The 23,499-nt window shown below is 43.0% G+C and overlaps 3 protein-coding genes across 9 annotated transcripts; 1 reads left to right on the top strand and 2 right to left on the bottom strand.

Moving 5' to 3' along the window:
• On the bottom strand, positions 1-5,042 carry stard7 (StAR-related lipid transfer (START) domain containing 7). The gene is made up of 8 exons (XM_035608330.2): positions 4,133-5,042; positions 3,607-3,770; positions 3,459-3,508; positions 2,943-3,053; positions 2,699-2,781; positions 2,486-2,585; positions 2,307-2,391; positions 1-2,151 (listed from the first exon to the last, which is right to left on the bottom strand). The coding sequence occupies exons 1-8, from the start codon at positions 4,579-4,581 to the stop codon at positions 1,973-1,975; spliced, it is 1,221 nt and encodes a 406-aa protein (XP_035464223.1). The 5' UTR covers positions 4,582-5,042; the 3' UTR covers positions 1-1,972.
• A 3,097-nt stretch (positions 5,043-8,139) lies between these two features.
• On the top strand, positions 8,140-19,638 carry slc20a1b (solute carrier family 20 member 1b). Of its 3 annotated transcripts, none has more exons than XM_035608144.2 (11): positions 8,140-8,468; positions 9,616-10,324; positions 10,554-10,694; positions 11,049-11,134; positions 11,413-11,509; positions 14,861-14,980; positions 16,259-16,540; positions 16,666-17,293; positions 17,367-17,552; positions 17,690-17,774; positions 17,957-19,638. In XM_035608144.2, the coding sequence occupies exons 2-11, from the start codon at positions 9,973-9,975 to the stop codon at positions 18,110-18,112; spliced, it is 2,133 nt and encodes a 710-aa protein (XP_035464037.1). In that variant the 5' UTR covers positions 8,140-8,468; positions 9,616-9,972; the 3' UTR covers positions 18,113-19,638. The 3 variants fall into 3 exon arrangements, with proteins under 3 accessions (XP_035464037.1, XP_035464039.1, XP_035464038.1); XM_035608146.2 differs by having other exon boundaries at positions 16,262-16,540; XM_035608145.2 differs by lacking the exon at positions 8,140-8,468 and adding an exon at positions 9,003-9,195.
• A 172-nt stretch (positions 19,639-19,810) lies between these two features.
• Positions 19,811-23,058, bottom strand: LOC118284933 (pescadillo homolog). Of its 5 annotated transcripts, none has more exons than XM_035608149.1 (13): positions 22,904-23,058; positions 22,614-22,667; positions 22,504-22,530; positions 22,145-22,195; positions 21,926-21,955; positions 21,805-21,825; positions 21,687-21,725; positions 21,543-21,581; positions 21,348-21,380; positions 21,225-21,239; positions 20,957-20,995; positions 20,835-20,867; positions 19,811-19,930 (listed from the first exon to the last, which is right to left on the bottom strand). In XM_035608149.1, the coding sequence occupies exons 1-13, from the start codon at positions 22,956-22,958 to the stop codon at positions 19,917-19,919; spliced, it is 450 nt and encodes a 149-aa protein (XP_035464042.1). In that variant the 5' UTR covers positions 22,959-23,058; the 3' UTR covers positions 19,811-19,916. The 5 variants fall into 5 exon arrangements, with proteins under 5 accessions (XP_035464042.1, XP_035464045.1, XP_035464041.1 ...); XM_035608152.1 differs by having other exon boundaries at positions 21,225-21,235; positions 21,543-21,578; positions 21,926-21,961; XM_035608148.1 differs by having other exon boundaries at positions 21,543-21,578; positions 21,926-21,961.
• Positions 23,059-23,499: the final 441 nt, after the last annotated feature.

The raw sequence follows: 23,499 nt of genomic DNA on the forward strand, positions 1-23,499 counted from the left end.
TGAGACACACATGGTCGGTTTATTTGATCTGATTAGTAGCTCTTGCATTTCAGTAAAGCTTGAAATCACGGGGGTTAAAAGTGAACCAGCTCATAGAATCATCCAGACTGTTCCTAAAGTAATTCACACGCAATTACAAATAACAAAAGTTAAACTTCCTGCAGAGAAAAACACAAAAACAGAGACAACACTTTTTGACTGCTGCAGGTGGCACGGCAGGTGTCTGCATATGACAAAGAATCATTTTACATCCTCAAGATGAACATCACCAATATTGAATAATGTTCAATTTGGTAAATAAAATCTTGTTTGTGTCTCAGTGCAGTAAAATACTCCACAATAGAACTACACATACTAGTTTTGACACAATGGGGATATATTAATACTAGATGTGGGATTGCCTTCACAAAGTGGAACCCAATGTGCTGCTTCTTCTTAAGCAGCTGATTCACTTTGACATTACATTTTAGTTGCAAGGTTTTGTTTTTTAAATAGATTATTTACAATTTATGATTTAAGATACTTGCACCAAAAATTTCATGATGTAAACAGTGTACTTTATTAGGCGATGTTTTATGTGGTGCTTTGTACATTCAAAACACCCCCTAAAGTTAAAGATTTGGAAGGAGGAATTATATGGAGGTTGGGTAGGACCAGCACTAATAACAAAAACCATATAATCACAATGCAGGGGAAAAAAATGTTACAGAGCTTGTTCTACAGATAAGAACAGGGAGTTCCAGTGTGCAGGCTATGGTTTTATAAATGTCCATAATCTGTTGTAACACATGCACCCATAATTCATATCGTTCAAACTCAAGTGATGGCTATTAACACTGGGATAACAAAGTCATTTCTGAGCTGAATAAATCATATGAAGTGTTAGTGAGTTGTTATGTGGCACGAGTGCTCAATGTTTCTCTAAAAACCAGTCCCCCTGGTTTATTAAAACGTGTCTCTGTAGGGGTTGTCTTGCTAGGACCATTGTATCTGAGGAGTTTTGTGGTTGCAATAAGACACTATGCCCCTAACGCTAAAGGACTGGTTTACCTTCAGAAGGCTGTTTTGTCAACACAGGCAGTTTTGAACGGTCACAGTCACGGCGAGGTGGACGATGTGAAACCTCAACTATACTGACAGCGAAACCAATGCATCCCCACACACAAAAGCACTACCTTTAAAACTGTTCTATTCTGTGAACAATGGTTCAATCACAGCACCATTTTTGAAAATAGTTTTTTTCCCCCCAGTTATATGAAGATCAAAATGCTCATGCAGCAATCAAACAGGAAACCAGTTGCTTTAAATCCATGAAATGAAGAAACATTGTTAGACAGTGTTTCCCGTTGAAGCCTCAAGTGCAGAAATCTTGGGCCATAGTTTTATGTGGCGGTGACAATGTTGACAAGGTGTAGTAACCCTTCAATGTCCACTACCAGTGCAACCACCTCAATGACATGGCTGAAATCACACCAGACATTGATAAGAGTGACACATGTGCTGGTTGTGTTAACTTCTAAAGTCGAGCCTTGTCGAACAATAGAAGACAAGACAGAGAACATTTAATTGAGAGAAATGGTGCTTTGGCAAAAAAGCATCTCTACAATTTGCAGTTTTGGCTCCTTCTTGATAATGGTTGCAGGACATACATCATTACTAAAAGAGGCCAAAAAAATTACGTGGCATCGGTTTGCTACATAAAAATTGTGCCAATGCTGGCAATCTGGACGACAATTTCCATGGCACCATTTGGGTTCAAAGGACAGCAACGCTGTCACCAATACATACAGTGCATTTTTCTTGAGACAACTCTTATACAACCAATATAACCATGTCTATGGATGGACTTTCAGTACTTTACTGTAGGTTCCAACTTCCATTTGCAGTTCATCACACGTACCCAGATGGTTTGTGTTGCAGCGTTTGATCAGGTTCATCACCAATGTGACCCCTGATCTAGAAAATGTCCATCTCAAGCGTAGATCGGTCCAGGGCCACCTGTGTGTGTGTTTTCTCCACCGTGGCGCTCCTGGCTCGGCTGGCGGTTGCTGTCAATGGATTTGATGGCGGCGGCGTAGTCGTAGATCCCTACTTCCAAGTTTTTGGCCCTAAGGGCAGCAGTGTGTAACTTCTGTAGAAAATCGGGCATACCTGCCAGGTGCAAAGGGAAAATCTCCTTAATATCATCAGGGAGATTACACACAGTCAGTGGGCAAACATGAAAAGTATGTGAGGAAAGAAACACATTCACAAATTATCAACAAAACATTGTAGTTTATAGGTTTCAATCAATGAAAGTGGCTCACCACTTGACACCATCCAGCTCACACAGTAACGGGGAAAGGCGGTCTGAGGGTCATCACTGTAGGTTAGCAGGTAATCAAACCCATTCTGTGTATAAAAACAACAAAGTCAGACACATTGACTACAAAACAAAAGGACACTGGGTGCAACTTACATTAATAACAACACATTTACCACAGACCTCATCGAAGGACTTGTGAGGGCGAATGACCATCTTTGACTGGTACGAATGGACTCTCACATATGCCTGAGTCTCTGGGACTCTTGGATGCTGAACGGCTCTGTACAACAGAATTACATATATATACCAGATGACAACATGACAGACAAAATAAAGTTGTCCATTTAATTATTTGCCAAACACTTCAGAAGTCCATCATTTTTCAAGTCCCACCTGGATACCAAGATCATCAGGTTGTCATCAACATCAACGTCATAGCGGCGCACATACACATAGTCCCTTGAGTACATGGGATACTGTGAGGGGAGATTGAAACATTTTAACAGGATGCATATAACATGAATGGTGTTTGCTTTTGACCAAATGTCATTTCAAATGCCCTTCATGCTTGGCTTGCACTACAAAAGAATAAATAGACTAAACCCTTGATGCATAATATCAACGGACACAAACTCACAGGAAATTGTGTAGCCCAATGCACAACTTCAGACCCTGTGTTGACATCCCTGTCCACCACTTCAAGCTTGATTACCAGAGAATCCCATTTCTTCCTGTACTCGGTATCCAACTGGGGGAAAGGGGACAGCATAGGTCAAGGGTAAGGCGCTTAATATAGCACATAGTGTGTGACAGTTGCTTTTGTGCTTCACGTGTGCAGCACAAACATTCAGGTTGTGCAAGAGCAGCTAGGAAGTGCAAAACAAGCTACTGTAAATGTACCACTTACACACTCCATGAATAAATAATCACATGTGAAAGTCCCTTTGCTTAAATATTCAACTGTTCATACTTTCAGTAATACAAACATTTCCCATAGTTCATCAGTTGAGACTTCAGGACTGAGGAGATTGCAGCACAATCTAAACCCTGATAAAGAATGAATTCTGCAGCTTTCTCCTTTTTCTGGTGTTTTCTTATTGCAGTGTAATTGAGACTGACATATTCCTAGTATAACAAAATGAAGTATAAGTACCTGTACGTTGAAGAACTGTCTTGGTGTGACATCATTGTAGGAGCCCAACACTGAAATTAAAACATAAATACTTAATACATAATAATGGAGTTTGTCCTTTTTCTGCTTATCGGGTGACACGAGTGTGACTGTGTGTTGTTTGAATGACCTCTGTATTCATAGAGGTGACTGTTGGGAATTGGCCGTTTCCACACTCTGAAGTCGCTCTTCTCCATCACAACTTCCCAGTCCTGATCCGGCTTTACGGCCACAGACCCCAAGGATGAGCTTTGGCCTTTTGCAGCTCCCAGTTCCTGAAGCTCCAGCCCACACCTTCAGAAGGGATGACATGAAAATATCAGGACATGGTGTTTACAACACTGCAAAGTTGACAAAGTAGATAATAAACAAATCAGGAGCAGTGGAGACAAACTGGAAGGGAACAACTATACAGAATAGTGTCTTCAATTCTCTATAACTCTTACAAACTTCTACCAAAACTAACTCTCTGATCTACTGTCATAATGATTATTCTGTCTAACATTTGTCCAAAATCTATTGGTGTTCAACTGGGATGAGATCTGCTGAATTGGAAGTCACCTGCAATCAACGGCCCTCTCGTGCAACACACTGCACACCCTACTGTACATTAGATGTAACCCCTGTGCGCATCTTAAGACAATCCTTTTCCAAACCTGCGAATTTCCTCATCTTGAATCTTCTCGTTCTCCCACATGAAGACACCAGCCAGGGCCGCGACGAGCTTCCCGGCGGGGGTATGCTTGCTCTGAAATCTGCGCCATATGTTCCCGGCCAGGCTCCACCTGGTGTGCTCCGAGTACAGGTTGGAGTACAGCTCGCCGATCTGACAGGCGCGTCGCAGCCTCTGTCCCGTCACGAAGCTGCAGTGGTCCGCAAATATGGAGAGCAAGCCCTTCCTCTTCTGGCCGGATCCCGCGGCCTGGCTGGCACCTGCCCTCTGCAGCCAGGACAGCAGCAGGCCCATGTTCCTGCCCAGCCACGGCACCCGCTCGGCCATGACTCGGGCCTCGCCGACGGTCCGCCGGAAGCACCGGCCGCCCTGGAGCGTCATTGTTTTGACGCCGATCCCGCAGATCGGACGACGGGGCACGGAGTGAAACATGAGCGCCGTGACCGTGACTCAACTTCTCAAAGGCAAAGCAGGGGCTGCGACAGAGCAGCGGCTAAGCTAACGCACTTCGTGTCTACAAGGCTAATGTTCCGTGGAGATACGCATCGCCTCTAAACATACGACAGTGCGTACATTTGGCCAGCGATAGGCGCGATTTGAGTCCGTTGCCGAAGTCGATTATCGAGCCGTCTGCGCACACTCAGCATGGAATGTTAGCTAATGCTAACGCTATCTCCGTGGAGTGCCTATTTGGCGCGACACGGGCAAACTACAAATCGACACCGCTGCACTTATAACTGCATCTGAATCATGATCAAATGTATCGTCTACTGATTCTCCCAACACAATTATCTAACGCAGTACCTTTGCTGGAGACGGCAACACGTTTTTCAAACCACTACACACAACATTTGACCTCCTCTTCCTGCTGCCTGACGCACACCCACTCGGAAGACCCGCCCTACAGATTCCGGAGCTAGCCGCTTATTTGACGCGTGTTGTTCGACGGCGATTGTGATTGGTCCGAGCGGCAGTCTGTCTGAACATTTAGCAGCACGGGCACCAGCATGTGCGCCTGTCAGTCAACCAGTCCACTCTACCTGAGCTCTCCTTGCAGCCTTTCCTTCGCAGATCTGGGATCAGATTGTGCGTCCGAGCCCATCGGGTGAGCTGCTGTGGTTAAGGAGGATTTGGTGGTTTTCCAACCTGATCCAGGATCAGTGTCTGCGTCGAGCTGAAGTCCCAAGTTATTTGAGTCGCCCCTTTCAGCATAGACGTGCATGATCACCAGTGTATTAAGTAATAACAATACGTGTACGAAGGTGCTGTTTTCACAGGACAGCAGTTAAACTTTTGTGTTGAATCCAACTTAGATATGTGTGCTGTCGAGTACAAAAAAACACGTAACAAAGCTCATCTGATAGAAAAGTTTGTCATCAACCAGTCAGAATCAGATTTCTTCTTTTTTATAATGAAATAAAATTAATTAAAAGGCGTGTTTGTTTATAGTGTTAATTTAATAGTCGAACACTTTCTGTATGTGGAAAATAAGCGCTGACATTTGCAGAAAGTAGCTGAAATCTTATTTTCTGAAAGACTGTCCTTGAAACGTACAAAGACAAAGTTACACAAAGTACTATCAGTAGTGAAAATGTTCGGGTCATATACGCCAGGTGGCGCCGTTGAACAATGTAGTGGATATAACGTGATGCCATAGATCAGTCTTGGAGCCTCCGGTGTGTTAAACAAGATTAGTTATTTGATGGAACTTAAACACCAATTGAATTTGGCTTTTACATGAGAACCATGGGGTCATTGGTTTTGATCAGTAGAGGTACGATATGCACTTATGGTATCGTTGGGCTCCCCAGGAATCAATGTCTGCAACTGCCTGTAGATTTGTATTGCATTTATCTTTGTCTGGCCCTGCCTACGACTCATTCAGCCTCTCATTCAGTTCATCTTGTGCTGCCTAACTTGTGAAAGGTAATGAAATAACTTAACTATTAACATGACATTCATATAAATGTTCACAATTCAGTGTCATTAAACCATTAAAAAAGTTATGGAAAATACTTCATTTAACACCCCCTACTCTTGTGTGAGCTAATTTCCTCCCATTTTTTTGGAAGTCATATGTGTCATAACTGTGTTGCTCATAAAAGACTGATTTCCCTATCATAAGATCAGGAGACGAGATGTTTTTGAAAAAACACGCGCAAACACGTCATGTGCCTCTTAGTTTACTTAACTCTAAAGGAAAAATTCGCCTTAGGATTGTTTTGTTTTTTACAACTCCTGAGAGCAGAGTGATGTTTGCATACATGATGTAGACACTATATTAATCAGGGGGAAGTATTGAACACAAAGTTCAAAATTAAGCTTCTGAATTAGTTCTTTGTTGTAGCCACTTCCGGCCCAGTGGAGAATAAATTCTCAATACAAACATGGAGCAATGGATTCTAAAACCTTTCTATGACATTGGCATTCCCACCACCATGATCTAATCTGTGATTGAGTTTAATGTCATGTTACTGTTACTAGTCTGAATAAACAAAGAGCCAAACTATAAGTGTGAGGCAGTTAAAGGAGACGGAGATGTTTTTACGAGTGAACTTCTGGAAATTGCCGGTGTAAAACGTTCTTCTGATCCAGACAAACAGCGTCTGTAACCGCCACTCCCTCCTTTGTGGACTGCTGCCTTCAGGTGCTTGGACAAAAATCGTAATTACATGCATCGAGGCCGACACCCTAAACATTTCCCAATAGATCGTGGGAGTTTGGGAGATGTAATTTTCCATGGCCTTCTATAGAAGTGACGTCAAGTAGAGAGAGACACGAGTGAACTCGTTCCAAGATTCGAACTGTCCTTACAGAATAATCCCCTATAGATAAATAACTGAAGTCCTGTTTTCACGGTTAAAACTGTTTTCTCAGTTTCTCCCAGGAAACTTTAAACAGACAAACACATTTTGCTATGCAAATTAAGCGCTCGTTTCATTCAGCATGGTGCACATAGCAAAAGAACATCCACAAAAGAAAATAACTTTTGTTATGGGATGAATGTTGTTATCACTTCCAGCTGAATGCACTTGAATGAATGACGATCGTCTAGCCAACATCACCACCACCGGCTGATCCTACTTTGATGTGAATGATCTTTCCATGTAGGCATTATTCTTGGTAACGGTGGTTTGTGATGAACTGTGGGTTGTGACTATGAAGCTATATTTTTAAATCTGGTCGCATGACAATTTAAGCTGCGTGTAAGGAAAAACAAAACAATAGCCTTGATAGACAAAGTACATAGACCTGGTACATTGTCCTTCACTGTTATGTTGAATAATCTAAATAAAATATGTATTGGTTTTTCTACTTTATATAATAGGCTATAATATGACAGTCTAAATTCTAAAATTAGGGAGTTAGTGTATCAAAATTAAGAGTAGAAATGGCTCTGCCAGGGTTATATAACTATCTACTTAATTAACATAAGTCATGCATTGTATAGTTTTATGTTTTCTAGAATAAAGCAATTAAAGCAATTATAAAGCATTTTAGCACTTCTTACATATCATGGCATAGTTATAATAGTATTATTATTAATAATAATGCAATAATAAAAATTAATACTAGTATTATTAATACTTAAACTAATACTGTTAGTATTGTTGATACTTATTAGCAAGTAAGTAAAACTAAAGTACTATATTTAGAATGAAAGGCTTTTTATACCTTGCTCTTGCTGCTTTTAGGATCTGGGTACTTCTTCCACCACTACTCAAGTAGGGAAGTATCTAAAAACTGTAATGTGTTAAGTGTCTCATAAGACTACGAATAGAAAATTATTTGGAAATCATTATTTTTAATGTATCGGAACATGATTTCGTTTGGCTAAGTTTAAGCAGAAGAAATAGAGAGAAAGGTATTGCTGTAAAAGAACACGCACTGAACACATGACAAGTTAAAAAAAAAAAAAGAGAGAAAGGAGTGGGAAAGGACAGCTGGGTGGGCGGGGCGGGGCTTCCGGAAGGGTGTATCCAACAAACAAAGCACCTCCCACTCCCCCGAACCGGCAGCAGCAAGTTCTTCCCATGCGGCAGTGGAATCTTTATTCAAACAAGAGATGTTTCTGAGTTGTAAAGAGGATTTATTTCACAGCGAGTCTGACAGTCGTCAATAGGCTTTAAAAATATATACTTTTGACATAAGGCAGCTTATTCTTTTTTTTTTTTCCCGAGGGCGGAAATATCTCATCAGTTAAGGTCTACATTTATCCCGCGCGCGCCATCGAAACGTTACGTTCTGTGCGCGCACTAATTAGCTTAGTGGCTAGCGAGGACCGTCATTCTTCACTGGACTGACAACTGCAGCGTGTGGTGAGTTTCATACGATGGCCCTCCTGGCCGAATGAAAGACTTCCCCGTGGTTTGTTCACCGGACAGCTGCTGAGATTGACATCGCCATTCGTCGTAGTGCCGAAGCTAACGGTAGCGTGAGTTTAGGTACCAAGCCGCCGTGCTACGTCTTCTAAGAATGATGACAAGAGCGAGCGATTCGCTCGCTAGTAACGTTGTACTGAAGCGTAGACGGACACTTTCAAAGGTCAGACATCTTGTTTTTTTGCAGATGAAGTGGTAATTCTCGTCACCCACAAGTTTCCGTTAACGTCAAGTTTTGCGTAACATTCGGCCCGGACCAAGGTTGACGAGGCAACGGGACGCATGCTCTTCGTGTCCTTTAATCCTAATGTTAGCTGTATCGATTACGAGTACGGCACACACTTGGCAGCTCTTTGCACCGGCCTGATACACGACGGAGGCTGCCCACCCGGTCAGTCGGTGGGAGGCTCGCGCTCCGTAAACCGAGTCACATCCGGTCTACAGTGACGTCCCCCTCTTCTTACGGAAAACCACGTCAAACACAACTAAAACCGCGGATAATAGGCCTATTGAGTATTGTTGTTGTTATTATTATTATTATGAGACATGGAGGAAAAGACGTCAAGTCGGTAGCGGTCGAGTTGTTTCTGTTCTGTGGGGCGCGTGAAATCGTACCGGACAGACGGCGCTCGTGATCTATGAATGGATGACAACACGTGCGCACGTGAGAAACACTTATAATGTCCCTTTTATAGACAGGACACGCCTCGTCTGATAACGGCTGATCTAATGGTCGATGCTCAAGGAAACGACAGTAAACAAATGGAAAAGTGCCTGTGTTGAGTGAGAGGACTCTGGTGTCATACAAGAAGCCGAGTCCTTCCTGCGACACATACCGAAAATGGCTTCCAATAGATATTGTTCTTCCGGTCCAGCCGTTTACTACTGGCTTTTCCATTATTCTTTCGTAGTTTTCTTAATCAGTTTACAAAGCAGCTGGTTACACCACCCCCCCCCCCCCCCCCCCCCCCAGTGCAGTTTCATTGTGTTGACATCGTCCTTGCTGTCTTACTCATGGAAGTGGAATGAGGGGGAAGTTATTGTTAACGTAAATCTATTTTTGTCTTGTCTTTTTCTTTTTCAGGATGTACCCCTGCTCATCTGCAGTTACACTTGCAAAATGGCTGTCTTTTCCCTCTGCCTGATGGCTCAGCGCCCAGAGAACAGCAACAGATCTAGTTTAATTACAGGATAGCAATAAGCCCTCATAACTGTTTACCTTAATTGTTTTCTGGTCACTCCCAGATAAACCTTTTACGAGTTTGCACTGCAAAATCTCAGAAAGCCTGTTTAAGACAGGTGAACCTGAGGAGAAGCTACTTATTTATTATACCTAGTACCTCTTTATTTTACTAGCTGCTGTCTAGAAATAGCATTATATTGCTATTTTGACATTCATTCCCTTTAAGATTGTGAACCAATCCCTTAATAGCATACAATCATGGTTTCAACAACTGCAATTGCAATAGTACTAACCAGTACAGTAGGGCTGGCAGCCCACACTCCTTTGACAGAGTATATGTGGCTACTGATTGTCGGCTTCCTCATCGCCTTCATCTTAGCCTTTTCCGTGGGTGCCAATGATGTTGCCAATTCATTTGGCACAGCTGTCGGCTCTGGAGTGGTCACCTTGCGACAGGCGTGCATTCTGGCCACAGTGTTTGAGACGGTGGGCTCTGTGCTCCTTGGGGCCAAAGTGAGCGAAACCATCCGTAAGGGTATCATCGACGTCAACATGTACAGCAACGGCTCTGAGCACGTGTTGATGGCTGGATCTGTCAGTGCCATGGTTGGTGAGTATCTGTTGCTGCAATCATTGAACAGAGCTTGGTGGGATATAGGACTTGGTACTGTTTGGTTCTTACAACTAGAAAATGTAAAGGGCTGTAATTAAATTAGCACAAAGTACTCAGAAACAACCAACAAACATTTGTGTAAAACTGCTATGAACAGCAAATGTGTAATGATGTTAATATTAAATCAAAATTAATCTAATGTGATCAAATTATTCATCCTCATTAGGTTCTGCTGTGTGGCAGCTGGCCGCCTCCTTCCTTAAGCTCCCCATCTCTGGAACACACTGCATTGTTGGTGCGACTATTGGCTTTTCGCTGGTTGCCAAAGGCCAGCAGGGAGTCAGGTGGCTTGAACTCCTCCGTATCGGTAAGTGTGACACACCGATCATCTGACCTAGAACTTTCCTCATTGTTTGGGTGAATTAAATCAGAGGCTATTTAAAATTCAAAAGCTTGTGACCGGCAGTGTTATTGTAAATCATTAACAAGTGTTTTGTTTGTGTGTAAGCCATCAATTCAGTGAAGTTATGGCTGACAGTTGCAGGCTGAAACCACAACACAGGAAGAGCCCTTACTGATTAAATGGTTAAATAATGTGAAAATGATTCCCCTTCACTGTCCTTGGGACAAGTAGCTGCCCGCTGAAATGCTTGTAGTAAATGGCATTGCTAAGTTGTCCATGTCCACTGAATTTCCGTTCTCCTATTTCTTCAATGTGCAGTTGCTTCGTGGTTCCTGAGTCCCCTTTTGTCTGGAATAATGTCAGCCATTGTTTTCTACATTGTGCGCATGTTCATCTTACGCAAGGTAAGCAGGCTGTTATTAACTTGTAGAGAACGTTCCAGGATGATGTGTTTAGGTCAGTTTCAACACTGTTCTTTCCCCACGCTCAAAACTTTTTGTTGCATGGCAAAAATAAAGCTACTGTCCTGTGACGCAGTTCTTCATCTGCATCACACTGCCAGGTTCAGTTTACCACCATGCCCTTGTTATGCCATTAACTGTAACCTGACAGCAAAATGGGGCATTTTTTGTTCATACAGTGGAATTTTTGTCTGACTTGGTGCTTTTCTTTGTCCCTGTAGAAAGACCCTGTACCCAATGGACTGAAGGCCCTGCCTGTCTTCTATGCTATTACCATGGGGATCAACCTGTTCTCCATCATGTTCACTGGGGCTCCGAGTGAGTATTATTGTTTCAGTCAGTTTGCTCTGCATGCCTGCCCGCAGCCACAGCTTAAAATAAACTGCTCCCTCAGACAGCCGGATGCCCACACGTATTCCAGACTGAACCATTTTCACAGAAGCCGTGTTTACTTTAACATGTTTTTTTGGGGCTCTCTTGCTTGTGGTTCTATGTGGGTCATAGCTGCAATAAACTTTTAGAGCGAAGCACAACAGGGAGCTGGAAATAAAATTTCACTTAACTCTTGACATCACTGGCTGTGCCCTTCAGACATGGAGGAGGAAAAGAACTTACAAGGGTATTTGAAATGGTCTTAGTTGTCTGCTGCCAGTAGTTACACTGCTGCTCATAATTAGCACGGTAATGCTCTGAATACTTGTCATCCTTCAGAAACTCTATATTAAATGAGCAACTTTTGCTCCTTTGTTTGTTTTTCTCTCTACAGGACCTAACAGTTCAAGATGTTAGCTGGCCTGGGCCATTAAATGGCTACTACAGGCCAGAGTTTGATCGGATATGGTGCGCTGATGTGTGCATGCACATCAGCGCAGAGGAGATCACTTGCAGTTCCAGCATAGCCCATTAGCCGGCTTAATGAGGCACATTCTGTACAGTTGTGTGAAGTCCCTGACACCTTAACACACTGTTCACGAGGACCTGTACTTGGGTACCTCACCGCAAAAAAAGGTGTGAGATTGCATTTTAGACAGCGTAACTAACCTACTGCATCTTGCATAACGTGAATATATTCTATATACAATAGACGAGGACAAGTTATCACCACGCACAAGCTCATTGTTAAATCCCGAAGACTGCAGCGAAGCCAGTTTAACATTGGGATAATCCTCATCAATTCCTGCATAATCAGTTTGCTAGTGACTTGACAACACAAAGCAACACAGCTAATTAATCCATTGTCCCTCGAAGTCAGACATTCCATCTTTATTTCAAGGCCTGGTTTTGGTTACTCAGGACAACAGAAGCTCTTTGTTGCTGCCTGCCGTGATATATTCACTCTTATGCAGCAGCAGTATCTCCAGCCAACCGAGTACAGTATGTTTGGCTTCCCGTGATAGGACTCGGTGTTCCCCTCATCCACCTCCTATCGTAGTGATGCGATTGGACACCAGGCATCACGCAGCACATTCCAATACTCAATATAAACACCAGTGCCAGAGACCTCAAGCCAGCATGTGCAAAAATTTTGGCCAAAGAATTTGCAGGTCAGCTGTTGACCCTTTACAGACCAGATTTACTGTGACCTGGGGTTTTCACACTTTATAAAACACTCAGCTGCTGTCACTCCAATGCAGCACTAGTAATGGTGAAGTAAGAATACACCCTGAATGAGAATTATGATCTTATTACTAGTGTCTTAAAATGTCTGTCACCTGGATATGAAGACCCACAACTTCCTAAGTATAAAATCACCATCAACCCTTCTAGTCATCACATACTCGGACCTGTTCAAACATTTGTTGCCTTCACTGACAAGTGTCACATATTCATATGCATACACACCTTTTTGCATAACAGTGTTTGTTTGCCGGGGAGAATGTCATGGTGACAGTACAATTTGACCCATTCACACCATTGATAAACTTCGAAGCATTGAGCTGGATACAAATTTTCTGCCCGGGTTACCCTTTAAACGAACAAACACCTGATGGCGTTGGTTGCCCTGGGGACACCCAACATCGTCAAAAGCAACGAATACACACATCACAGTATAATTGTCTTATTTTATCCTGAGTCACGGTCCTGAAACAGAAGCTTGCGCGTCTTCAGAAGCTGCTTTTGTTAAATATGATATCATGGATAAATACTTAAGTTTAGATGTGAATGTTGGGCTTACAGATCCATTCAGTGCCAATACTTAGTGCAGCTGTCACTTAATCTTAATACTTTTGGTAAATGCTACACCATGTTCATGACAAATAACTAGCGGCTTCTTGCCAAGTGAGTCACAAACTGCCACTTTAACTGTCATTGTAATAGAGGTTGGTGGCGACTTGCACATATTAGTACTGGGGGGAAAAACAACATGTTATTATATAACGTAGGCCATGGGATACAGAGGTTTTCAGGGAGGGGTGTGGAATGTAGCCGTGGTTAAATTCCATTTCCTGTACAGACCATTCATCCCACTGCATGGCTGTGGTATAAATCAAACCCTTTGTGTGGGAGTGTTGATGAGACCACTCGACCTAGGTTTTGAATGTCGTTTTATATCTTGTAAGAGGTTCCCTACGAACAAGTCACAGTGATAGAGTTGCCCCATGAATTCCATCAGGCCCATTTATCATTTTCAGAGTTTTATATTCTTTTTACAAGTAGTGTTCAACTACACCTGTCTCTGACTGTCTCACCACATGTGAGCTGGTGCACTCCAGTGAAGGACAGGAGGCTCAGCTGTTCCAGAGCCACCTTTCCGTTTCTCCTCTCACGTCTGTCCTTCTCCTGGGGGGAGTGGGCTATTACGCAACTAAATAAACATCAGTTAGGTGCGCTGCAGTCTCATGCTGCAGCGTGACTCCACGAAGAGAGTGCACTGTGGACTCTCCAACGAACACAGTGGACGAGACACATCACTTAGCCTGGGGCCTCATTTCTTTGTGTTTATCTTAAACTTTTTTTTATATATATATGCATGTCCAAGGTCACCTAAGCAGAGGTTTTTGTGGAATTTTCAGCAGTTTGTTTTTGTCCTCTCCTAACCACGCTGCTGAACTTGTATCATCTGTGTGTGACAAAGATGACTGTGTCCCCAAGGACATTTATGTAGTTGCTGTCCACCAGCATGTTCTGCACTACATCTACCTCTGCTGCACCAGCTTTGCTGCAGTCTTGGCAATAGGGTTCCTTTAACGCTTCAGCAAACGGCTCCGGTTTACGACTCCCCCCTTTCTCTTCCCTTTTCTCTTGAAGTGGTTTGTCCACGTGCAGTTGTTAGCAGGGCACTTGGGGGTCATGGTGACACTACTCTTTCACCTATTAGGTGTTACATAACTGTTCAAATCTAGGGGTTCACACGCTGTTCATATTTAACTAGGATGTGGCACAATGAGGCAACATTAATGTACCAAATGATATTACATGGGGTCCAGTGTCATTAATTATTACCTCGTACTTAGTATTATTTCAGTGGTGCCATTTGTGTTCTAAATGAAACACATTCGTCCTTAATAAGACATCATGTTGACCGTATAAATACAATCCTAGACCTACAGTTTTATAAAACTTTTTTTAATTGCAATGTTAGGTAGCACCTGCTGCCTTGTTTTTTAAAACTGCCTTTCTCTTTTCCCGTGTGTCTGTTTCTGTCCTTGGCACCTGGCGGTCCTTCAGTGCTGGGATTTGACAAGATCCCGTGGTGGGGCATCCTGCTCATTTCATTGGCCTTCGCTGTTGTCACCGCCCTTGTGGTCTGGTTCATTGTCTGCCCTCGCCTCAAGAAGAAGATTGAACGTAAGTTTAAAAATGTTTTTGCAAACTCATAGCTGAATGTTGGAATCCCAATGGTCACCAGTTTCTGCTGACCATTGAAAGGATGGGTTTCCTCTCTTAAGCCACTGGACAAGTGAGGGATTTAGCCCTGCCCATGTAACCTAAACCTATTCACACCGAGGGCTCATATTCATCCCGCAAATGGAGCTCAGGGATACATTGTCATAATGGAGTTGCTCTAATGAAAATCGTCTGAAAATATTGTCACAGTTTTGTCCTTTTTAATCCTGGATTAAAGTAAAAAGCTGATTGCCATCTAAATTTATACACAATTGGTGTGGTTCTGGTGTTGAAGTTACACACTGTTCATTTTCAACCTTCATGAATGTATGGTAGTTCTCCATTGTTAAGACTTTTATTTCTGTTTTCAGTCATAAAAGTTTAATCTGGTTTTATTAGCATTTTTAGACTATAATTCAAACATGATTAAAAATTGCTTTTTAGTTTTCTCTACTTGAAGTCATGTGGATAAACCCAATAACTGTCACAGACAGATTTGACTAACTGCTGTAAGAATACTTAACATATTCTTTGAATAATATTGACTTTACCTGTCATGCGCCGTCACTTGAACTAACCGAGAAACTGCAGGTTTATCTGTCTAACTCGGTTTGTGCAGATCAGTCCAGGAGACAAGTATCGTAATTAGGTCAAAGTGATCCACTAATTGGTCTTTACCTCCTTGACTAAAATAAACACAGGTTGACTTAAGGCGTTGACGTGGCATTTGCCTATGCATTTATTTGGAGAAGGCTCAGGGTGCCTCCGGTCCGTCCTTGACCACCTTGGGTGATGCAGTGTGACCGACCGAGTCGACTACTCCTGTTATTATCACCAAAATGTTGGCACAGAGTAGCCGATTCTCTCAAAAACCACAAACAAAATGTCATGTGAGCCACAGGGTGTTCTTATCTTCTTTCATAAGTTAAGCCGCTGGCGGCTGTGTAAATATGTTCCTTGTAAGGTCATAATCCATTTATCTGATCCAATTGTTTTGAACACGGATAATGTGGCAAGTTTAGGACAAAGGTTTTTGACCCTCTGGTTATGCAACTCGTACACCCCCCCCCCCCCCCCCCCCCCCCCCCCCCCCCCCCCCCCCCCCCACACACACACACACACACACACACACAGCTTTGTAACAAAACACATGTGCTGTGCTAGTATTTCTCAGCTGTAAAGTGTATGTGTTTGGACATGACCCAAGCAATATCTCATTCCCAACTCCTCCCGTATTAGAAGATATGAAGTCCTCCAGCCCCTCTGAGAGCCCCCTGATGGAGAAGAGGGAGCTGAGAGAAGCCCCTTGTCCAATCCTGAAAGACACTGCCAAGGACACATCTACGCCCATCACCCCAGCCATCAATCAAAACCCCTCTGTTCAACACCACGCGCCCTCCGAGGAGCGCAGGGTGGCGTTTGACATCGGAGATTGTGACGATGTCGACAATAATAAGGAACGCAGGGTGGCATTCAACATTGGAGATTCGGATGACACAGACTACAGCAACGCAAATGGGGGTAAGGATGCATAGACACAACATTTTTAGTACTTAAATGATGTAGCTTAATGGTATGCAGTGTAGTGACATACTGAACATAGACTTATCAAGTGACTTTAATGAATCTTTTACCCTTCTCTTCAGCTCCTAAACAGGTTGAGTCAAACGGTCAAGTCCAGGTCCACAACCAGCAAACTCAGCACAACAACGGGTCTGCAAATCAGGTTCAGTTCAATAATCAGGCTCAGTTCAACAGGCCAGCACAGACACCAAGTAACGGTTACAGCCAGTACCACACGGTCCACAAAGACTCTGGCCTCTACAAGGACCTACTGCACAAGCTCCACCTGGCCAAGGTGGGCGACTGCATGGGCGAGGGCAACGACCGACCTATCCGGCGCAACAACAGCTACACCTCCTACACCATGGCGATCATCGGCATGCATGGAGACTTCAAGCACAAAGGAGCCGACTTCCGCGCAAGCGAGGACAGTGACAAAGCCCCGGGGTCAGGTGGTCAGGAAAGGAAGCGTATACGTATGGACAGTTACACCAGCTACTGCAATGCTGTGGCAGAGCACACGACGCCCGAGGGGCTGGGAGAGAGCGAGGTGACGGTAGAAATTGCGAAGGAGGATGCAGGAAGCAGCCGGAGCTCTCTGAATGATGACGGGCTTGAAGCAGACAAGCCAGAAGTCTCAACCCTCTTCCAGTTCCTCCAAATTCTCACTGCCTGCTTCGGATCCTTCGCCCATGGAGGAAATGACGTCAGGTATGCAGACTTATAATGTTGGTGAGATAAGTATCAGGAAATTGTGAAAATGACCACATTCCTTCCTTTGCAGTAATGCCATTGGACCGTTGGTAGCTCTGTGGCTGGTTTACCAAACTAGCAGCGTGAACACAGATTTATCCACGCCCATTTGGATCCTGCTGTATGGTGGCGTTGGCATCTGTGCCGGACTCTGGGTGTGGGGTCGCAGAGTGATCCAGACCATGGGCAAGGACCTCACCCCCATCACCCCCTCAAGGTACAAACCACACAAACAGTGCTGGTCCTGTTTTTCCTCTGAGTCATGAGACCACATTCTCCACAGACATTACCAGTCTGTGAATTTAGCAGGCGTGTTCGGAGATATAAGTGTTGGATTTTTTTTTCCCCCTGCAGTGGTTTCAGCATTGAACTGGCCTCAGCTGTGACTGTCGTGGTGGCCTCTAACATTGGCTTGCCTGTCTCCACCACCCACTGCAAGGTAAGCTGGTCAAACACCGTGGTCTGGCAGGGGGTAAGAGAGGCTGCAATCAGTCTGTCTGGTAGACGATCCAGATGTGGAACGATTTTCTCCTCATCACGTCACATTTCGCAAACTGACCATTTTAAGTAGTAAACTTACAGAAGATAATGGAAGTTTTCTGACAACTGCTGTGTTTCCAGGTCGGCTCTGTGGTTGCGGTAGGATGGCTGCGTTCAAAGAAGGCAGTAGACTGGCGTCTGTTCAGAAACATCTTCATGGCGTGGTTTGTGACCGTGCCCATCTCCGGCCTGATCAGTGCTGCCGTCATGGCAATCTTCATCTATGGCATCTTGTAGGCCCCCTAGTCCCACGCAGGGGAAGAGATGAGGATTGACATTGGAAGGCCAAAATACATTGCTTACCTCAAGCCAACAACTTAAGAAGAAAAAGGAGAGAGAGAAAAATTGAAGTGACTTGTGATATGGGCTTGTGGTTCTTGGCTGCATCGTTTCCAACCTAGAATTTGCTCTTTGTTCCATTTGGCCCACACAACCTCACGTGGGACTCTTGCATTTCTTTGTTCTGACTTGCTTTTTCATATCTCATCATTCTGTACAGAGTGAATCTAAAAGCATCTACTGATTTTTTTTGTTGTTGTTCTTATGCTCATTCTTCCATAATTTTTTTTACTTTGAAATTGTGTATATACAACCATAATGTTTTAATTTTGTTTTACACGATAGAAAGAACTGAACAATTATGATGCAGTATTAGCCTTTTGCATATGTAACTCCCATCATAACATATGCTGAAAGTAATGTAGATGCAAAAGGGGAATATTTAGGTTAAAAAAAACGAGGTTATTGGTGTGTATGCGTGTTTTTTCCTAAATTCCAAGTATTTGTTGCTAAATAATCAATATTTTCTATCTGGCTTCCTTGTCTCCCCCTAATAAGGGCATACTATGTCTGCTGTTACAGAGCACAGTCGTCTTCTAGCCAAATCTAGATTTCAGAGAGGGTTAGGTGAACACGTTTAATGACATACTCACGGGACTACAGTTAGTCTGTATGATACAGATATATATATATATAAATTATTTGCTGTGGTAGAAGCAATCATAAACACTGGATACCAAGCAGCAGAATGATATCAGAAATCATGTGTTGTCAGCGTGTGGAGTCGGCACACGTCAGGACACGACAGGACACGACTAAGCCCTTATGTTAAAGTGAATGGTCTATGTGCTCTCCAGTACCTTTATTAGAATCTCCTGAGGCTCCGTACTTAACCGGTGCAGAAGTTACTGCCTGAAATTTCTTCCGGTTACTTGAATTTGAGAATTGTAGCCGCAGAACGTGAGCTCATGCAAAAAAAGAAGCGTCCTCAGACAAGACCTTAAGTCTCCTGTTAAAACTTGATCGCGTTGATGGTTAAATGCTTTAGGCCCGCTTCAGCCTTGTTCTTCTAGTTCACCTCGCGTCGGCCACCTCCGAGTCTGGTTCCTCTGTGGCTGTTGCACCTGCCCGCGACAATCTAGGTCGCCCTTGATTTCCACTTCTTCCCTCAGCTAGAATACAAATATTTTAACTGGGGAGGAACAGGAATTTAAAACACTGGAAGTTATCTAAATGGGTGGTTTGGTGTTGAGCTGATCTGGTCCCTGTTGGAATGCGGGCAGACCGTGGTCATTTGGCTGCAGAAACTAAATGCATATCAGACCTATAGATGTTGTAGTTGCCTTAATTGTTTTATTTTCCCTTAGATGCCAAAGAAGGTTTTTTTTTCGTCTTTTTTTTAAAATACACATCAACATACTTTGGTCCATATTTGTGGATAATAAAAAAAACAAATAAAATACAAATAAAAATGGGAAAATACATGTGTTGAACTTTTATTTGAAATGTTGGAAAGCTTCAGTGTATGTTCACAAATAAGAACATTCCTGCATGGTAAACCTATATCAGCTAGGAAAACAGCCCAATGCAGTCCTTCAATACTGTAATTTACTACAAATATTTTGTCATGGTGTATGCAAGAAGAAAATGCACAGGTTGTATAGATAGGTGGGACCGTTCCCTTTTTATTGACAGTAAATGAGGTGCAGCTCAGGCACCGCATGAGGGGCGCGAGCGGGGAGCCGCACTGTGCAGCGTTTTCTCACTCCAGTACACCTGTGACGCGGGGACAGACAACAGAGGATTCCTTTACGCTAGCTTTACATCACAAACACCACAATCCAGTAGTTTTCCATGGCTCCTAAAGCCATTATATGAATCACCTCTCTCCCCCTGCTTCTTCTGCTATGACTCACTTCCCCTGAGTTCGTCCCGCTGAATGATGACCGCACCAGTGCAGATTTATTTTTTTTACTGCTGTAAAGCACAAGGCGAGGCTTCCTGTATCCCCCAAGGATCAGGATTTACTACAACAGGTTGAACTCAATTTTTTTACACCAGTAAATGAAGGTTTTCCCTCCTCAGGAATGCCGCTCCTCTAGCCACAGAGGATAAAAAAGGACGACCCTCATCGCTGCATTCCACAACCTTGGATTGGAAGAATTTGATCAATTTTGAAACAATCCTTTCAGCATTTGTTGGGACAAATGCTGAATCTCGTGGTCCTCACATAACCAGAGGCCAATGATACATTATAAATCAAGCGCAATAAGCGCCTGGGGACATCTCAAGAGTGCCCTGGATTCTTGTCCTACATGTACTCGCATCCAAGGACTGTTTGTGTAAATCAAAAAAGAGTTTTTTAAAAGCCGCTGGGCTGTAAATCTGTTATTGCTCTTGAGTCACGGTTTTCCCAATTTAGAAACCAGTCCATAAAAGTATATAAAGCCAGCCGAGACTGGCTGTGAATGGCTCTTTTCACTATCTGATTGCATAACCAACAATTTAACTTTCACTGGGTTGTTCAAAACAGTTCACCGCGTCTTGCCTCAGCAGGTACTTTTGGAGTGGACCTCAAAAAATGTTAATCGTTGTCTGGATGATACTAGTGAACAGACGGGGATGCACTCAGCCCCCATATGTGGATGAATCATTACTGATGCACAGTATGTGTTTTCACCTTGTTCCTGGGTCGAATCCTGACCAACTTCATCTGCAGAGGAGAAATGAGTAAAATGGGCAATTACAGTATGCCGTTACAGTGTGGGAGTTAGAAGTACAGTGAGTTTTATTTGATCTTACCCAAACTGCTCACAGTCTCTGTAACTGGTTCATGGTGCTCTGGAAACATATGAGGTCAGAATGTTGTGTGTTCTTCTGGACTTTATTTAACTTCAAAAATAGTTCAAAGAAATCCACTAAAATTTAAAAAAAATATATATATGACTTGAAGTTCATATCTTTATTTAGTTTTTTTCAAGAAAGTTTCCCACTAAAGGATTTTTGTAAAGTCCCAAACTCATTGTGTAGTATTTGTTTTACTCATAACCGCTAGTGTAGATCTACTTACCCCGCCTCTGTCTGCCTGTACAAAAGACAATAAAGACAGAAATGATCATTAATAGGAAGACATAAGATTAATTAATTTAAGGTTCTAAAGTGCTTGAAAAAAGTTTTAGCGTCACAATCTCACCCTCTTCCTCCTCAGAGGACGCAGACTCTGATTCTGTGGTTGACACATTATTGAAATCAGCCACACAGACACACACAAACACAAAAAAAACCTATACTAACCTATACTAATTCACACAGTGTACTTTGAGGTGTTCAGTTCTGCCCTCATGTAAACTGTCCTTTGTTGCCATCTACAGTCTAAATCTTCTCTTACCCTCATGAGCTGCAGCGTCAGAGTTGCCTCCTCCCTCTGCTGGAAGAGGAGGATTTCACAGTTACGCAATGATGAATGCCAAGTTTAAAAAATCCCCAAACAACCATCACGTGTGTGTTGAAGCCAGCCAGATGTGTCACACACCTGTGTTATCCTCGTCCTCCGATTCAATGCGCTCCTCCTCTGTTGGGAACATGTCAACAGGCGATTCTGACTTTTCGCACAACGATCAATATCTTGCAGGCGAGTGATTATGACTTACCAGATTCGTCCTGAACAGCTTCTGTAAGTTGCAGTTTTGAAAGAGAAACATTACCAACTGATGCCAGAACTGCCTTTATTAGTTTACGAATGGAGTCAAAGGTCAAATGGCCCCCTCTCACCGAGGTAGAGGACGACCTCACTCGGCTCTTCTGTCACTTGACGGGAAAAGGAAAAGAGAAAAAGAATCGTTGAAGAAAGAGAAAGTTATTGTAGTATAACTGTAGTTAACACAGTGGATTAAAGGAATAATTGTTGTTGAAGTCATATTATTTTGGTTTTGGTCACTGCACTGGGCTGTGGTCTAAGTGTTAGACTCATTTTTAGTATCACAGACTCACCATTCATCTGAGTGGCCTCGTTCTTCTGAGCAGCCTCAAACTCCATCTGATCTGAAAAGACAAAATATTAAAAATTACTCAGCAGTCTGTTTAACATTGAGTGTTAGACGTAGGAATATGAATGAATAAAAAAAAACATAACTAAAATTACATAAATTCACAAATTGAGGTGCAGAGTTGTACGTGTCTCTAACAAAGCGGTGAACCCTTCTTGAGTCACTCAGTCTCACCGTGTCATTATAAGACAAATTGAACACGCACAGACGTGAACATGAAATACACGAAACATAATAAAATGCATAAAACATTTTATTTAAACATTTGTTTCATATTCAAGTGGAATCTCAGTTGCACTGTACCTATTTTCTGCAGTTCAGTTAGCCCATCTGCATGAAAAAAACACTCATTACTTTTGAGATGTGCAAGTATCATCACCTTTTACATAATTTTTGTCAATGTTGATTCTCACCGTGCTGAGCAACTTTGTCCTCTTTCTCTGCAGATTGCAGAGACGCTGAGAGAGCTGAAAGTCATCAGGAATAAATCACATCAGTCGTGTATTACTGAAAACCTCTCGTGGTCTCTCCGTAAATACGCACAAATAGTTTTTTCCCGAAGAGGCACAGTTGTTCACATTATCAAGCAAACATATGAACACAAGAAAAAGCTTCCATCAATGTGAATCGGCACATTTTAAATTATAGCAATTTTCTGATTCCTTTGAAAACCGTGAACGTTTGGATGATTTCTTCTTCTTACCAGTGTGAAACACTGCCACGGTGAGGAAAACAAACACTGGCACTACAATTCTCATCTTGGCTGCTGCTCTGTTGTTTGTGGAAGATTTCGAGGGGTCACTCCAGACTCTGACTGTGTTGTGTGTCGTGATGTTGTCACTTCACAGCCTCTTATATCTCAAGTCACATCACATGCTTTGCATGGACAGGCGGCTCTGGTACCATTGTCCCCCCCTACCTGAGAGGACAGCTGGGTGGCACATCAGCACACAGACGGATCCTTATTCAGGCCGTCAATGCCTCTCATTGTTGGATCCTCACTCACATGGGTCTCTATTTGGGACGTGTCTGTGTCTGTTTGATTAAAATAACAAAAACAAAAAAAGACAAAATGGCATCTGAGCATCTGAAAACAATGTTCACTTCCCTTTTGGATGGTAAATTGTGATTTCACCACACACCCATGGCTTATGAATGATGGGTCACACTGTGGCCCAGAGAGACAATTCCCCCAGTAATAACTCTGATCAAAGAGATCCGGATGTCTCAGTCCCGTACGTGTCACAACTACACACCACTCATTCTGAAAAATCTGAATTTAAGATGAGTTTAGTGACA

The sequence above is a fragment of the Scophthalmus maximus genome, chromosome 20, assembly GCF_022379125.1.
Source record: "Scophthalmus maximus strain ysfricsl-2021 chromosome 20, ASM2237912v1, whole genome shotgun sequence".
NCBI lineage: Eukaryota > Metazoa > Chordata > Actinopteri > Pleuronectiformes > Scophthalmidae > Scophthalmus > Scophthalmus maximus.